The sequence below is a fragment of the Taeniopygia guttata genome, chromosome 5 (assembly GCF_048771995.1).
Source record: "Taeniopygia guttata chromosome 5, bTaeGut7.mat, whole genome shotgun sequence".
NCBI lineage: Eukaryota > Metazoa > Chordata > Aves > Passeriformes > Estrildidae > Taeniopygia > Taeniopygia guttata.
The window spans coordinates 50,351,045-50,369,473 of NC_133030.1; the positions used below are offsets into that span (position 1 = coordinate 50,351,045).

An 18,429-nucleotide genomic window follows, 5' to 3' on the forward strand; every position below is an offset into this window, starting at 1 on the left:
AATAAAAATGGCTTTGGGAAAATCTGACCCACAATAAAAAATTCATATTCTCAAAAAGGAATCTTTTCTGAAAAAATTGTATCTGAGACATCACTGACATTTAACTGAGAGTGTACCCAAGTTTTACGGCCATTGATATAAAAAAATTGGACTGACAGGGAACAGTAAGCTTGAAGGGAACAACAGGTTTTTCTGAGCAAACTCTCAAATTCATTAGAGTGCTCCAGTGATAAGCATCAACAAATTACAATTCATGTCCCACTCAGATTACCTAAGAATGAATTAGAACATAAGAAAAACCAGAAGTAAATAACGCAAAATTAGCTGAGTGTCTCTGTACTGGGCCTGGCTGGGCTGCAGTTGAATTTCCCAAGAGCAGTGGGCTGGGGCTGGGCAAGTGGCTTGGAGGGGAAACAGCTGGGAGAGCTGACTGTGGGCAGTGGCACCCACACACACACTTGTTCTTATATCTGTCTTCTGAAGCAACCACTACACCCTGCTTCCCAGGAAGTGGCTCAACACTTTTGTGCTGATGGGAAGTAGAGAACAAATTAATTTATTTTTGGTCTTCTTCTAATTTGCTTCCACACGTGGCCTTTGTCTTTTCATTAAAATGCCTTTACCTTGACCCATGAGTTCTTCATCTTATTTTCTCTCCAACACCTCATTTACTTGTTCATAACCAGAAAAAACATGTAAAAATTATCTACTGAAATCAATCCATGTCATGCTTCCACATAGTGTCACAATGTACATGGACTATTTAATCTACATTACAAAATACTCTCTCTGTTAGAAAAGCAATTGTAACACTTCCATGTTCAAAATGCATTGGGCTTCCACTTGGGTTTTGTGTGGCAAAGTTTGTAGCACAGTCAAATCAAGTCCCACTGAATCACTCGACATATTTAAGAGAAACACAGGAAGAAGCCAATCAATCCCAATACTTCTTCCCAAAACAAGACTACAATAAACATGCAATGGATAGGGCAATTTCAAAAGACCACTTAAGTGTATTTAAGACAAAGTTAATGTGAAATACCTGGTAAATTCCTGGAGTTCAGCATTTTCTTCCAGGTCATCTTGCGATGGAGTAGTAATGGCAAATTCTGAAATCTGCAAATCTTCTTCAATCATATTTTTCTCTTCCTCTTCTGTATTACTATTTTCTTCTGGTGTCTTTATGGCTATTGGTAAATCCTCTAGATGTTCTACTATGGCCTGTTGAAACTAGGAAATGTTTTGCTTTAGACAACATGGCTGATTCCCCACCCTTCCAAATATCTTAGTGATGCAGCCTACTCAAACACTCAATTGCAGATAGTATGAGACTGAAAGTCTCACTGAAGAGAATAAAAAAGCAATCAATTTCTTGAAAATCTTTTGAGATACACGGAATCATCAGTTCAACACACATATATACATACATAAATACAGTTAGAAAGTCAGATCTTTCTATTAAGAAGTCATGACATGACATGGCTGTTTGAAGCAATCCCCTAGACTTCTGTAAATCTACCCCAAATTAGTCCTTCAAGTTAACAGAAAACTGACTTCATTACTGTAGTTAGAGTCAGGACCAAAACATGTTCAAGTAACGTGTCTAAGCAACATGTAGAGCAGCATTAAATGGACCCTCACTCCTGAAAAATGCTGTCAAAAATTACTGTGCTGGAAAACAGGTAAGGTACTTCAAAACTGGTGTCTGCAAGAAGAGATACAGGAGCAAACTGCCTAAACCAAATACCCCCAAAGTACCCACTTCTTTCTCCTCCTCCAGTGCAGAGAAGCCTTCATTTCACCTATATAACGTATCGTACTCAAATTGGTTTTGTAAGTTTTTGTAGGCAAACTTACTTGGCTTGAGACAAAGTTATCATTGCCTGTATCCTTTCTTTAGAAGCAATACCACTTTTTGTTAATCTCATTAGAGATTATTGGAAATACCCTCTCTGGTAATCTATTATGTCTAAGGATTATACAGAAACCTCTAACTATTTTAAAACATAATAAAAAGTCACATTTTTGCTATACTTTTAGGCAATATTTTATGCTTAGAGATTACAGAAGCCTCAAATGATAATAAAACATCATATAAATTCACATTTTTGCAGTGCCATTAGTATTAGGACTTATTTTCTCTTTTAATGTCAGGTCTTCTCAGGGATCTGCAATTCCATTCATTCCAGTAGGGGGCTGTGGCAAACAGTGTAATGGAACAGGAAACCAAGTACATTTTAAGTATCTCACCCAAACAATGGAAAATGAAAGCAAATGAAACCTGCTGGGATCTGATGCTAAGTCCACATATATATAAAAAAGAAATGCTGATAATAAAATAAAATACCTCAGGATGTTGTGGAATAGTGGAATCTTCATGGTTGGTGGCTTTATTGCCATCTTCTTCTATTTCTAACTCTTCTACTAGTAATGGCACTTCTTTTTCATCAGAAGAATTCACGTGACTGCTTGTTTTCGTAGTTTCCTCCTCACTGTTCTCAGTATCTGTTTCTGATGGAGGGGTACCTAGCTTATTCTCCAATTCTGACTCTGGAGCATCTTCCTTGTGGTCCTGTTCTGGTAAATTCTTGTCATGTAAAACATCTGTTACTGTTTCAGAAGAAGCTTTTTCATTTCCTGTATCATAACCTTCAATACAAGGCTCGAGGTAAGCATTCAACACTGCTGATATGGGAACATTATAATGTGGATAATAAAAGAGATCATGGGGTATCACAGATACTTTTGAAGAACTGGGTAGCACTTCAGCTGCAGATTCAACTTCATCACAGCTGTCCAGGTCCTCTGGAGTTTTAGGTATATCTGAGAGAGAGTCATCAGATATTTCGTGCTGTGTAGACAGTTCTTCACTTTTGAGATTAGAACCATTCAGTGAACAAGGGTTTGTTTCTATTGTCTCAAGGACAGGTGATTCCTTTGTATGTTCATCTTGTGGAAGTGTCTGTATTTCCTCATTTAGAAGGTGGAGAACATATTTCTGTGTATCTTCTTGTTTTGATGTATCTTCTGGTAAAATAATTGAAGACTGAGGTTTACTCTCTTCAACTTTATTAATAGAATCATCTGTAAGTATACCTGAAGTCCAGGATAATGGACTCAAAGAAGAAGTATTGGCTGAAAGGCTCTTGGTTTCATTGTCATATTCAGTAGGGGTCTCCTTAGTTAATTCTTCAGAGTATTCTTCAAAAGAGTCAACAGAATTTTTCTGATTTGTCAAAACAGCTGGAGAAAGGTCATCATTTTGTTTCAGTGGACCATCAGAGATGCTCTCTTCACCTGACATGAATTTATCATTTAGAACCTCCCAAGAGGAATTGGATTCAAAACTGACAGGTCCTGTAATTTTCAGTGAGGTAGGCCTTTGAGGCTCCTCTTGAGATGTTTCCTGTAAATCGTCCAACACTTGACTGAGTTTCCCATTACAATTTTCAGAAGTGGTTTCTGATGGGATTCTCTCAGGGATATCATGAATATGGACCTTTGGAGGAGCTGGATGACTCCTCTCATGATTAACAGTATACATGTTTTCTTCATTTTCACTTAAAATAAAGATTTTGCCTTCCTTTTCTGATGGTGTGTCTTTGATGTGGACATATGTGGACTCAATTGGAAGCTCCTTGTCAGGATCTGTAAAGTCTTCCTGTAAGTGATGATACACCATTAGAAGACAAATCCTAGCTCAGATACCATTTTACATTTCCCAAACACAAAGAATAAATACCAATATTTCAGTCCATTAACTTATGAATGGCCAATTAATGACTCACATATTTTGAAAGTAGGAAAACTATTTTGGCAAGTCAAGTGCCTTGAACAAAGATGATCAATGTCAGGAAGGCAGTTGTACAAGAAGATCAGAATGTGGACAAGCCTACTCCTCAATTGTTAATGTATTTATCTCTCCCTGCTGCACCTGTGGAGACAACTGACTTGGCTTTTTGACACAATCCCAAACCCTGGGAATAACATAAATCTAACAGCTCCAATAAATCCACTGTGAAATATATGGATATACTAGATTATTTCCTTCCAACAGACTCTATTAAAAGAAAGGTAGGTTTTAACTTTGTTCATAAAAATGTCAACAAGTCTTAATGTCAACCAATCTTATTGCTCATCTAATCTAATAATAATTATTAGATTACCATAGTAATTTTAATTCCAATTACTTTAGTAATGCCCACCAATTTTATCAACAACAAAATATATCCCAGCTGTAACCTTCTGTCAAGAAATGAGAGAAAATGCTTGTTTCTCCAAAAGGCCTTTGCCAATTCTTGACACTGTCAACCCTTGCCTAATCCTCAATTCTTTATTTTTGCATCAAAGTCCTGGTCATTTAAACTGCAGTTTATTTCATGCTTATAATGAGTACTTTTTACTGTTGTATTGATACGATTCAGCTTTTGGTTTCTTGTGTCTCATACCTGCTAAATTCATACTGATCATGGCCCTCAAGCTTGAGAAGGTAGAAGTAAAAATTAAATTCCAAGTCCAATGAATCATTATAGATAAAGAAATAAATTTCAGCCTTATTTAAAACCAATATAGCAAAGTAGTAGATCCCTATGAAACCAATTCTAACCTCTGAGAGTTACAATTGGCTGTAAATGTATAAAAGCTCAATTCTACCTAAAATATTTTAGTAATCACCGATGAAATCCCATTTCACTGGATTTAACAAAAATATGAAAAATTAAATCCAGGTTTGTTGTTTATTTAAATAGCTAAGAAAGAAACCTAGAAAATAAATCTGATTTTATTACGTACACCAAGACAAACTGAAGAAATTACATTACATAGCAGTAAACACATACCCCTTCCAGCTCTGGGAAGTGCTCCAGAAATTGTGCCACATATGTCACAATTGACTGTTCATCGGGGGACTCCACCATGATATCTGTGGAGACAGACGTGAGGGGCTTGAGCACACACAGCTTTGAAATGCTCTTGCAGAGGAACAGATTGTCAGACATTTATCCTGACGTTATGGGCACAGAAATAACAGCTACAAACACTTCTTTTTTTTCTGACAGATAAGAGAGATGCACTTCACTGCTGATGGTACTTGACAGAGTTCTCAACATCCTATTCACATTCGTTTTTTCCTATTTCAAAACACATACTGAACCCTGATCAGGGTTCCCTTTTCATTCACTTTTATTCTGCCATTTATGCTGTTATCACTAGACAGTTGGCTGTAGATGAGTGACAATCCAGAGGTTTATTTTTAGCAGGATAGCCCAGTCTTCTAACAGGTGATGAAAGTGCAATTGTTCTTTCAATTCAGTGCCTAGCACTGGTCTAGTAGAGTTCAGTAAAAAGAACAACAAGAAATCAATTTTTACATATTTTATATACACATACACACTTAGGTTTACATGTATAAATACTTGTGTGTATATATGCACTGTAAAGGCAAAACTGGGAGATGCAGATGCATTTAAATGGATATATCTCTATTTGCCTGGTATGTCAGCCTTGTACAGTTCGTCCCAGAGTGACATTTAGTCTCTGCAGCCTAGGTATTACAGAGCAGTGCTAATACACTGATACCCCCCTCAGCACAACAATTAATGCCCTCTAAGAATGCAGATGGCACAAAGCATCTAAGCATGAACTAGGACCTGTGTACATAGCTAAAACTACTGTAGGATCTTTGACCTCAAGGAGCTTACTAATATGACTGGAAGCATACAATTACAAGCCACTGACCATTTTTATTTTTCTTATCAAAAAGCTCAGCACACTGATCCCATCAGCAGCCTAATCACTGTGAGGTTTTTGGTATGTATCACAATGCAATATTCATGAATTCAGTGTAGTCTGAGTGTGACCCAACAAAGTTGATGTGTTTACCTTCTGGTTCGAGGAGCCGAGGGACACCCAGTTTATTCTGTGCTATGCTGAAAGCATCCTCCAGGTTTTCTCGTGCTGATTTCTCCAGTGCATGCTTCATGTCTACCAAAGTACAATCTATGGCTTTTATGACAGCTAAGAAAGCAAGGCCACTTCTCCAACTACTTGTGAAGTCCTGGACTGCAACGCCATACCTAAACAGAATTACATACATTTTACAAGGGTGGTTTCTTACAAAATCCAAAGTAAAGGCATCATCATTTTCAGACTCCTTAAAACGTAAGGTTGCTGAGTAGCACTTGTCATATTTGAGATATTTTTGGATTTCAACATCTAGAAATACATTCAGAAAACACATGGGTTCACAAACTGAATTGGTGTGGCTAACAGCTGACACCAACCTGCTTGTAGGAAGTAGTTAGTAAAAACAAAGCCCTTAAGAATTCAGCAACCACATTTAACATTCACAAAACCAAATGTCTCTGTGATTCCTGTTTCTGTTGCTCTCCAGAATTTTAATGCCATAGCTTGGGAAAGCTTCCAAGATTTAAATATTTAAACACATAAGCATAAATGATTCACATTCCTGTGTACTTGGCCTTTTATAGCAGAAAATCTGCCAAATGCAAATGGTGTCAGCATATGCATAAACCACAAGAGTGTTAGATGCCCAAAGTTTTGGAGGAAAAACAACCATCAAACTTGCAATGGAATACAGCCCCAGAATAGAAAATTCTGCACAGATCATGGGATAACAGGATTACAATGATGCTATTATGTTTTAAATACTGCAGTTGCAAGAACAATTTTCTCTTATTAGATCTTTTCAATTTGCACTCTTTGACTGGGCTGAAAAGTCTGTGGCATTTATTTCTCAGGTCCCCACTTTCTTTGTATCACCTATTAATAATGACATCAACATTATTTTGGACTAAAACTGTAGTTCCTCTATGGTCTGCACTGGCAGCAGTGAACCACAGATCTCAATGGGACAAGTTTATCTGCTCAGTAAGGACCCTTAGCTTCACTGGAGATAGCCAAGGGATGATGTGGTCCACAGAAACAAGTATATTAGATGTAAATTTTTGTCTTCAACACTAAACACGGAAAATTTATGTTCAAAGGCAAGATATAAATCCAGAGACAAAAATGCCAGATATTCAGCTAACCAACCTGTATAAGTAACTTTGTGACATACCCTCTTTAAAACTTTCTGCCAGTCACTACTTCAAATAACAATGCATGTAAAATACACTCCAAGCATTTGAATGTGCATGAGACATCTTACACTACAGTTTTTTCACCTGACAGTAACTCTGCCAGGATAAAGCATTACTACACAAAATGCTTTGGTGAAAGAACCACTTTTTATTAAAGAGGATAAAGATGCCTTGTGCAGTGGAAATCTACTCAAATGTTAAAAGTTGAAGAGAAGTGACTTAAGTTTCACCCCCTCTTTAATACTGAGGAAGGAGGGAATCTGGTAGGGGCTCTGTCCTTCAAGGCACTCTGCAGTGCACAGAGAAGCTCCCTTTGGGCTATTGCTTAATTTAACAGGCTGCTGATAAAGTCTTTCAGTACATTTATTTTTTCAGTTCACCTCCTGGTTATACCTAACCTTTAATTGGCAAGAGATGTCAAATAGACTGCATGAAAGCTGGGGTTTGGGGAGTAGAAAATGATCCTGTTTTAAACAGCCCCAAGCAGGTTAGTGCAAGTTAAAATTTAACACTCAAACTGTGGAGCCAGCAGTGGCCTTCAAGGTCAGATGGCTGCTGTAAGCACATGGTCATATTGAAACACCCCCCTGCAGACACCCTGTGCTCCCCAGCTTCAAAAGCAGAAGAAGTCACAGCACATGGTAACACACCCATGGGGCAGGACAGAAAAAAGAGACTCAGCTTCAAAGGGGCAGGTGGCAAGACACTGTTTTGTTCCAAGGTTTGTTAGCTTACTTTCTGGTTTTCCTCTGAACCCAGATTAGAAGGGCCCTGATGGCTTTCCGCTGATCCTTCACTGTAATGGACATGTTTCTCTCCACGCTGGGAGTGCTGGGGGATGTGTCTGATTCTGGACCACTGGGCCCAGAGGACAGGCTGGAGGAGGAGGAGTTCCTGTTGAGGTTGCCTGTAAGCTCCTTAATCTGGAATAAAAGGTGAAATACATAGTATTCTGCTTTATCACTGGCTGCATCGTGTCCTTGTTTTCATGCAAACTTTAAAGAGATCAGTGCCATAACTGAATTTTAAGCGATAATTATAAACCTGTTTATTTTAACTCTCAACTTGTATTTTACAAGCATGACAGCCAGCAGCAGCCCAGGCAACAGAAAGGGCAAGCTCCCAGTTCAGGCCAAACTGTGCAAATTAAACAAAAAGCAAAGAAACATGTCCTTGAAAGAAAAGTTAGTTTAACTGAAATTGTTCTCTTCACAGGAATTGCTTGAGTGAAATATTTTTCATCAAGAAATGGTGACCTGCAGCAGCACCCCTGTCCTTGACCAGCACTGACATTTGAGACTCTGCTGCTTTTGGGTCGCCCCCCCACTCCCTGCCCTGTGCTGCCAGGTTTTGGTCACACCACCTTTGCCTGTGAGTCCGCCTGGCCAAACTGGTTCTGAGCAGCACTGTTCAGCCTGAGGAGCTCAGCCAGGGACAGAAGCCCCAGTGCAACTTTGAGATCTTTTTTTAACCTTATAGCTATTTTTTAAATTCAGACCAAGAGAATGAAAGGGCCTCCCAGTCTTACGAGCGTTGCAGAACCCTCCCTCCATTAGAATTTGGGATTGTCTAGAAGGCAGTTTTCAAACTATGCATAAGTTAGGGAGCAGTTTAAATCTAAGACTGGGGATAAATCAATTTTCAGGCTCAAATATGTGTTATCAGTTCCAGGTCCTTTGAGATCTTTCATATGACCATGTATATCAGTTGTGAATTTTTGCTGTGTTGAGTCTCCAGAGAACAGTGATTCTAAATAGAATTTTCCACCACATTGGACCAAATCCAGTAAAGGTTATTGAAAATAAACTGTGACCTGGAACCATACCCAAGACATTGGTTCAGATCCAGGGAATTTGGAACAGAACCTTGAGAAGGCACAGGAAAGAAGGGAAAGTAGTAATCTGAAGCTCTAATTCAGTTCCAAGTTAAACGAGGACTTAAATTGTCTCCAATTTACATCAAAATAGGTCCAATGAAGTAAAATGAAAGCAGCTGCAAGTTTAAAATTAGTGTATATTAGGAGGGGAAAAGCTCAGGTTTAGCATGATTAATTATGTTCTTTAGGATTAAAAATCAATTTAAAAATCAGAATTCAGCTGGAATCGTTGGATACCATGAAGACTGATTACTTATGGTTAAAGTATTCAAATTTTATTACCTGGAAAAACAAGATTATGTTCCATATTAGTCCAAGTACCAGAGAGGAATTGCCATCTGCTATTTCTGCTGCATCGATGCTAACAAGCTTTACCTGCAGAAGAGATCATAAATTCAGAGCAAAATTCAAAGCAGCAAGGTGTATGTAAAAAATGCACTGAGACTACTGGATATGTCCATACCACTACTGCCACTGACAGGCCAGTAAAAAGGCAATACTGCAATCTTATATTAATGAAAATTTGCCCTGATCACAATCACCCTTCTCCTGGAACTCCTACCTGTGACCCCCAGCATAGTCTGCAGAACACAAGTGAATTCAGTTCTGCATTTCTGGGACTACAAATGTGTCTCCTCCATACAAAAATGGAAGAAGATGGGGCCCCCTCCAGTGGACCCCACTCCTAAAAAGTAGAGAGCCATTTCTCATACAAAAATCTAAATCCTAGTAAGATCTACTTCCTTCTCCTTTTCTGTGCATCTCCTTTCTCCTTCCTTATCCCACCTTACACAGCTTTTCACAGAGTTCTGATTAAATCAGTTAGCAACGGATAGGGTTGCCTAATCCAAGCAAACTCTAGACTTTCCCACACTGAGGTTTTTTCCAGCTGATAACACCAGGATGTTATTCTCTTAGACAACAGAGATTTGGTTTTGGCAAAGGTCACGGAGGAGGGAGGAAACAAGGAAGCTGTCAGTGCTGCACATGGCACCCGGAGCGAGTTAAAGCCCAGCAGCCCATTTATCACTGAGAAGTCCCGGACACGGTGAATCACTCTACCCTGCTGCCCCAGGTCCACAGACACTGTGGGGTTCCACCCACTGGGGTTTAATATCTAACCCTGAAGCTCTTGGCAGCCAAGGCATTTTGCCAACACTTTCATCACCATCCTTCACTAACCGGTTTGGTTAAACTGAAAAAAGGAAAGCAAAATAACTTCAGTGGTTTGCACAACATTTTCAGTCTTAGCAAGAAGACACCTCTAGTTGTCGTATTTCAAGGATTAGATTTCTTGCTAGCTCCAAGGTATTTGGCATAGGAAAAACCTTTAAGACTTAGTACATTTGAATAGCAGTTTCACTAAAATGGGGAGCAAGTCGCATTTATCATTTCACTGTTTAGTGTGAGCTCCATCCATCCTCTTACTGCTGCTTATGTTTGTCACCGAACCCAGAAGGGATACTCAGCTAGAAGATACTGACTGCTTATCTTTAAGGGAACAGGAAATGCAGAGGAAAGTAGTTTTTAGCCCTACTAATTAAAAAGCCGCCTGCATTCAAGGTTCCTTCTCCCTGGCCTTGCTGATTGAGGACCTAGTGAGGTCCTGGCAACCAGATATGCTTCAGCTGCAGCTCTGCCAAGTGCTGGTACCAACAGAGAGAAATAATCTCATCTGCCAGTGGGCCTTAGCTGGATTTGGGTGAAAAGCATCAACTGGGAAACTGTTAAGAAATATGGGAATATATAAAATATTTCTTAGCAGTTCTACAGCAGGACATGTAGACGTACACATTTAGGGCCAGATCAGCCCCTACTGATGGAGTTTCCATAGGGAGGCTGAACACCTGGAAGTTATTGGACAACTTCTTGACCTTTCACATCCTCTCCTGGGGAAAAAGGCAAAGGATATTAAACCTCCTACACCTACAAAGTCACAAGAGATGTGCTGAGACCTGATATAATTTTAATTCCTGCACTGGGGTTTTGCAGCAACTCTTCTGCATGACAAGCACTGCTGCTGGAGCAGGAGCTAAACTCAGTGCAGAGAAGCAGCAAAGTAACACCAGTTGCTGTTGGAGCATCCCATACAAGACAGGGTTTTGCACACACTGATCCCTCCTCAGCCATAAAGTTTAACCTTACCGGAATTCTTTATAGGAAATAGCCCAATATTGATTTACTCTTTCTAGAGGATCTAAGTATGCCATGCATATGAATTGTTACAGGGCTGGGGCTTCTCTTGACCCCATTACTCTCAACAACACACAGGCCACTTCCACAGGGCTTTGGAATAAATCCATCACAGGAGAAATAAAAAAAGGAGTTAATAATTTCCAGCTACAGGGCCTGATCACACTTGGTCACTTATAGTAGGAAGTGATGCTGTGGTAGTACAACACTGACTATGAGGGAAGTTATATCCCTGAAAGGCTTTGATTCCTGGAATCATGCTTTTATATCATGTTCCCAAATTTCACTTTCTCTTGCTTTTGACTCATGATCAGCTGTTGCAGAAATCAGTTTACCAGACAAATACATGATTTCTAGAAGTGACGTATTTCTAAGAAAAGAGAGTCATCTACCATCAGTGTAACTGAAGTAATGCCACTAAGACCCAGATCATAAAAATTACTTGCATTTCTTTTTATTTTCTTTTAATATTGAGTTTCTGATCCTTTAATCCCATTGAACTTTAAGATATAAAATGAGCAAATAATCCTTGCTTTATACTCTGTAGGTGTTCTTGTTGTGCATTTTTTTGTGTCTTTTCAGCCTTGCTGCTAAGGTAAGTCACAGCCTCTTGAGCAGTACACTCTTCTTGAATACATGCAGCACATCAGATTAGCAACAATTACAACTTGCAGCATACATCAAGAGAAAATATTAAGACAAGTCTTTGAAAATACTCACATTACTGTCCTCCAAGAACTTAAGTGCTTTGGCTATGTTGTTCAAACGAAAAATGCGATGGGTTGAAGATTTGTATTCATGCATCTAGAAAAAAGAAGTGCCACACTGTTTTTAAAACTGGTGGAATCATTCACCACATCATACAAAGCTTAAAACACTACAAGCACTGAGGCAAAATAAACCTAAGGAAATCTATCTATGAAAAATTATTGCCATCTTTTGTGAGCTGTAAAATGCTTCAACTACATGATTGTAGCAAAAGAGGGTTAGCAACCAGCTTTCCTGCTCTCCAGATGTTATCATGCTTTTGGACCTGCCACACTGATTATTTATGTAATCACTCCCCAGCCATGTTCAGTCACAGGATCAGATTTCCCTGAAAATTCATAATAAAATATTTTATTTTGTCTTGAATTAAATGAAATTACCCTAATTGCATGAGCAATTTTAATAGCAGGCATAGGCAGGTGGGAGGCAAAAACCTTCACTTTGGCAGAAATGAAAGATTTTGCATGCCTGTCTCCCTGCAATTCCATTTTGGCACACAGTTGTTATCCCATATGTGCAGAAACAGCTAACAAGAAATGCAGCCAGATGACTTTACCCCCTTCTATCACCTATTCCCTGACCTCCCAAAGCACAGCCTAGGGTTTACCAAAATGTATCTCCTCTTTCAATTCATTTCAAGCCTGGCCCTCAATGCAATCTGTGTGAATGCACATAGAGACACTGCTACTTCTGCTGCAGCTCTGCCAACCCTGAAGAATATTAAAAAGTATTCTTGACTCTGAATGTGTGAGCACACATTCAGGGGGCATTCCTGCTGCAGGAAATGCATGTGGTCAGTCACTACAGAGCATCACCAGATGCATCTGCAGCGGTGAGACAGCTGCTCCTCTTAACCCAAGTGTGGTAGCCACAGACAGGAGAGCTCTGATGACAGGATTGATGGCAAAAGAAAACATTAAAGTCAACTGGGCATTTATATTTGCATTGGGTGTTCCATTTCTGATATGTGGAACTTTACACAGCTCTTACAAAGAAAGGAAGAGAGAAGAATTTTCTGATTAGTAAAGCTTTGTCCTGCTGATTTAGACCGTATTAGTAAGACTAATGAAACCTGAGTCAGGATACCAGAATGAAACTCAGACCTACAGCAGGCATCAGAAGAACTACTGAGTGTAATAATGATCTTAGACAAAACAGAAACAGAAGTTAGGGATTAAAAAAATGATACAGCAAATATGTGTTTTCTTGGTAATGTAAGTTGGGTAATCTCCAAATGGAATATGTGAGCATTAAAGTATTAAAGCCTTAAAAAGCCTCAGGGGTAGGAACATTAACACTGATCACACACCATTTACACCTCATTGTCATATTTCCTTGAAATATACATTATAGCTCAGGACACCCACCTGTAACATAAGGAAATTACAACAAAGTTGCTGAAATTCTTACTACATTATGCAAGACATGGGCCCAAATTCACCCTTATTCCTTGGATATCCAAGCACTGTAGCTTGTAACATATCAAGCTCCTAGGTATGGAGGCTCCTCCCTCTGTGTACATACCAGCTTTTGTCCTGACAGGACTTCCAGGAGTGCCATCAAGATTTTGCCGTCTTGTATATCAATAAACAAGTCTTTCACTTTCAAAGGAGGCTTGCACTGTGAAGAAAAGAAACCAGGTAGTTTTTAAAACACTGCTTTTTTGATAAATCATCATGATTTCAGAGAGATGGAAGGAGAATTTTACAAGACAGAGATACAAGAAGTAAATCATAGCCCGCTGTAAGAAAGAGTTGATTGTTCTCACATCTGTGGCAATTCTGTCCTATGAATGCTGGAGCTAAAACTGAAAGTAGACAAAGACTTATCCCAGATTTCCCATAACAGAATCTAAGCCTAAATACTCTGCCTAAGAAATAACCAAGCAGGGGTTGGGTGTTGATCTCTCAGACTAAGACATGTCCAGCAGATGCAAATACCACTTTGTGCAGAAATAAGCCCATGATCCAGCCAGCCACAATGTCCTGTCTCATGTGAAAAGCTTCTGGTGATGCCATTCTCTATTCCAGCATTTTCTAAGTACTTTAAACAGCAACTTGTGTCTCTTTTCTCACCAAACTCTTCCAAATGGAACTATCTCCTCGCTTCACTACAGTGTTGGTAGGTGTGTGCAGTTCAAGGCAAACAGCCAAGTCAGCTCAGCCCTTAGGGGTATTCTCATCTGCAGCAATTACAGTCTGCTCAGGTGCCACTCACTCACGTGTCCCTAAAGAGCCCAATCTTTTCATCTTTGGTTGGGCAACGCACTTGTGTTTGATTCAGCACTGCTCCTGGCAACTGGGACCACACATTTTCATTACCAGTCTTTAATCTAGCCAAGAGACTAAACAATGCTCCATGAAAGAAAGCAAAGTATCTTTCCTTTCAAAATTAAATAACTTATCTGAAAGACTAAAATCCAAACACTTTCTGTTCTTTCAGTACTTAAAGAAAGAACAAACAGAACTTGAAAATTCACACTACTCCAAATTATCCCATGATCAGCAGAGCCAGATCATCTCAAGAGATGACCCAAGTAGGATCACACTAGAAGTCTCCTGAAGAAATAGAAGAAGACTTCACTGCTGCCTCTGAAAAACAGAAGCCACTCTGCAAGAAGTGCTTTTTGGGAATAAAGGCAGAAGACACCTTTCTCAGTGAGTCTCCTCAGGGAATCACCTGTAATTAGAGACAGTTTTCAGTGAAGCTGTCATTGTTTACATGTTTTCATTGTTTATTACACCACTTCCATGAAATACAATAATAAAGCAAAAAGCTTTCACCCTTTGTCCAGAAAAGATTCCTATTTGTTGAATCAGAGAGGAAAAAAAAAATTGTATGCACTCCAGAGAAAGCTGACCTGCCCACAAAGCTTCTAAGACTTCATATGCCTGGCACACCAGAATTAACAGCACCCTTTCAGCCTTTTTCAGCCTTTTTCCTTCTGTAAATCAAAGACCTTCTTTGCAGTCACATATTTGACAACCCTTTCTGACAAGTTCCAAAACTGCAGTTAGTGTAAAGCCCTAGAGCCTGATTCACGAAGGCATCATGTAACACTGTCTTCTTTCTGAGAGGCCTCTGGGAGCAATTGCTAGTCAAAACACTTCCAAGTAGCCTTATTCTGATTTTCCAGTGAGATTTAAGAGGATCCCTTTATGCCTTCAAAAACACTCACTGCAGAGTAGTGGACTTAAGCAACTATATATATGATGCCTTTCTTCTAAATCCCCTTGACTGTGTCAGGAATGCAATCACTTCTCAAGAACTACTAAACCGAGAGCCAGCCCAAACCTAGTCCCACTCTGTACTTTTGAAATTTTGCTGCACATACTAAAGCATTGTGAAGCTCAATCACCAGTCTGAGTAGATCAGGAAGCTGGTCTCATTCCTTGATCCTGCACTAAGCATTGCTGCTCTCTCAGTAATATCAGGATGGTTTTTTTTCTCTTTTCACCCTCAACACCATAAAAAAAGTCTCTGCATGACAGACTACTCTGGAGAGGTAGTACTTATCTACTACCAATAAGAACAATATCTTAGGTTTAAGAGCCATATTATGGTGTCATTAAGAAACAATTACAACTTAAAAGATATGATGTCCAAACATGAGCTCTCTGATGTTAGTGGATATGTGAAGATCCCATCATATTTCCCACAATAACATGACTGACAAGGAATTACTGTTTTCTATCTTCAGATCTGCAATGAACACAGGTTCTGAAGAACAGCTTTCTTTAGCCATGATTCCTCAGATGTTCAAACTTCCAGTTCAGGGAAGAACACCGTCATCATCACCTCAGAGCTTGAACCATATTTGATTTTATGTGGGTGCATTCTATGGGAAAATTGTACCCTCATGGTAACAGGCAATGGCATTAAAGATTTAAATGAACCTGAGATGATAAATGTCAGACCAGTATTCATTGTGCCTGGAAATGAGTTTAATTGATCCAAAAACAGGCTTTGAGCTTCCACTCATTCTCCTCTCAATGTGTACAGATATCAACTTTGTTTCTAAATTTTAACTACTTTAGAGGAGTTAACTGCACTCTGTCTATAGCTATGTTCTTGCATCCCGATATCAAGGCTGTTTGTCAGTCTTACCTTTCCCAAATGCAGGTTTATCCATCTGGTAAAGGTCCTCTTCTGTACATTTTCGCGTTCGACTAGAAATATCAGAAACACAAACAGCACTTAACTTTCCAGAAGAGGGAAAACTCGCAGTAAATTTCAGAAACTGATGCACAAAAGAGTTAGAATTCATGAGAACTAGGTGAATAAAACAAATATATTCTAAATCAGGAGATATAAGGTCCAGTTTCAGTGTTTTATTAAATTTCTTTGACCAGACATGAGCTATACATTTGTAGATGCATTTAAAAGGCAGGAGGAAGGACTTTCTTAGTTTTGCAATCTTGGGTGTTCAGCTTCTGAGAGGTGAACATTTATGTGCTGTGCACAGCTCTCCAGTGTTGTCACCCTCTGAGCAGGCAGCTTGACCTTTCTATGTCAATTTACAGGATTATTGCTCTGACAGCCTCATGCAAAGTGGACTGGCATGGATTCCAATGTATTTGCATGCACAGGGAAATGGGCCCGGCACAACCATTTTGTCTTCATTCTTATCAATGGAAAAGGCTCATGAAATCCCATCTTCCCAGTCTCCTAACTAGTGCATTTATAATCAAAATTCCAAGTCCCCAGACTGAAGAATCATTTTATTTATATTGTAATAAGACTAGGAGTGCTTGCTCCTCGCCAGAAGTGCTGTGCACAGGGTGCTGTGCAAACAGCTCTTGGGCCAGCTGAAGAGTTTTTAATCACATCTGCCATTTCCTGAATCCATTTCCATAGTGAACTATGGCAAGAGTGTAAGAGGAATCATATTACTGACCAGCTTTCATTTACCTTCTAATATAAAAAAGTAAACCATATATTTAATATAAATGAAGTAGACTGTCAAAGCAATATTTCACTTTAAAGACAATTATTCTCAAGAGGTTACCAGGTTTCACTTGAATTAAGGAAATCTGGCAATTTATGAACAAAACCCATTAAAACTAGTTACATGCTAGTATTTCAATTTACTCATAGAGCATATCAAATATATTTTAAAACCATTTTGTGTTTCTTCAGCCCTACAAAAACCTATCTACTGGGAAATCACATTCTGAAAAAGTCTGGGTTGCTTTTATTGGTCGGACTGATTACAGACCAAGCAGTAGCTTCTGTAAATCAAATTTTAATATTGTTCTTTTTGATCATTTTAACCAAAGGGTCAGCAGCCTCTAATCATATGTATAACTGTTTTCCGTATTTTGATGTAGTGGAATAGAGCTTTTCAGCATGAAGTACATCTGTCACTGATGTCCATTCAGGCCTTTTAAGTCGTCTTATTCCACAAAACCTGATTTTCTCCAAGATTGGTTAAAAAAAGACATTACCCTTTAAGTTCTTTAGAAAACATAGAAAATGCCAAACTAATTATTGCTGTTGGCTTTTCTTTTAAAATGTCGTAGAAGAACGTGCAAAGATTTGAAACAGCTCTCTACAAATGAAACTGTAAATTATATTAGGACTCCAGAGTGTCTGTAAAACACCCACAGCATTTACCACCTACAAATCTCAAAGTACAATAAACTGAGAGATGTGTCACATATTTCTTGGGCTTTGCTTTCTTCAGCACCTCAGCTTCAGAGCTGGGTTTCCATGCACTCACTCCCACAGCCACGGCTGCGCTGCTGAAGTGCTGTGTGTCACCCAGGCTGTAACTTGGGTGACTGAGCTGTTAAAATTAACCTTTGACAGTGGGTGGAGGTTAAGCCAGAATTGTTCCCAGATATACTTCTTTCTGTTCAAATACAGGTGTACAGAAGAGGCAGAGGACCTAGCAGCAGACAACAGGGCCACCTATTAAACTTTCTGAAATGCTGAGGAATGCTTGGATGGCTTTAGTGACAGGCTTCAGAAAAGAAAATGGAGACTTATCAAATGGGCTGGATATACAGATTTCCAATGTCAGCCAAAATCAAAAAGGAAACACAGAAAGGTTCACAGGAGCAAATACAGTGTTTTCTGGTCTCATCAGAGGCTTGGTTTCTTGTATTTTTCACCAGTAACTTTGGCAACCTTCACTTTCAGTGTAAATAAGGATGCAAAAGAGAGCTGTGTTTATTTACAGATCATCCATAAAACTGAGCACACACTGGCTCCCAATTTTGCTGCAGAAATTCTGCCGTGATGCAAATCAGGAGTTGCACATATGCCTCAAAGGATCGGTGAGCCAAGCTGGTATTACTGCTTCGGAAAGCTCACATACCAAACATTAAAAAAGGCACATTCAGGAAAGCACTTGCATACGTAGACAGGCTTCTGAGATTAATTTGTCTCTATGGCAAACTTCTTCTTTCCAGGAAGAGTGATGACCCCAGAATGGGCACTGTTTGATTCTGTAAAATTCTAAAGCAACAGTAACTGGAAGGGGAAGAG

The 18,429-nt window shown here is 39.2% G+C and overlaps 1 protein-coding gene across 3 annotated transcripts in view; it reads right to left on the reverse strand.

The window, feature by feature from the left end:
- CLMN (calmin) overlaps nt 1-18,429 on the reverse strand; it is a 74,271-nt gene that overhangs the window by 9,497 nt on the left and 46,345 nt on the right. For all 3 annotated transcript variants that reach the window (XM_030274921.4, XM_030274920.4, XM_072930373.1), the window contains exons 2-10: nt 16,045-16,106; nt 13,462-13,557; nt 11,890-11,973; nt 9,259-9,351; nt 7,836-8,023; nt 5,881-6,074; nt 4,839-4,921; nt 2,348-3,661; nt 1,043-1,230 (exon numbers count right to left, since the gene is read on the reverse strand). In XM_030274921.4, coding sequence (XP_030130781.3) covers nt 1,043-1,230; nt 2,348-3,661; nt 4,839-4,921; nt 5,881-6,074; nt 7,836-8,023; nt 9,259-9,351; nt 11,890-11,973; nt 13,462-13,557; nt 16,045-16,106 — 2,302 coding nt within the window. The remainder of the gene's footprint in view (nt 1-1,042; nt 1,231-2,347; nt 3,662-4,838; nt 4,922-5,880; nt 6,075-7,835; nt 8,024-9,258; nt 9,352-11,889; nt 11,974-13,461; nt 13,558-16,044; nt 16,107-18,429) is intronic.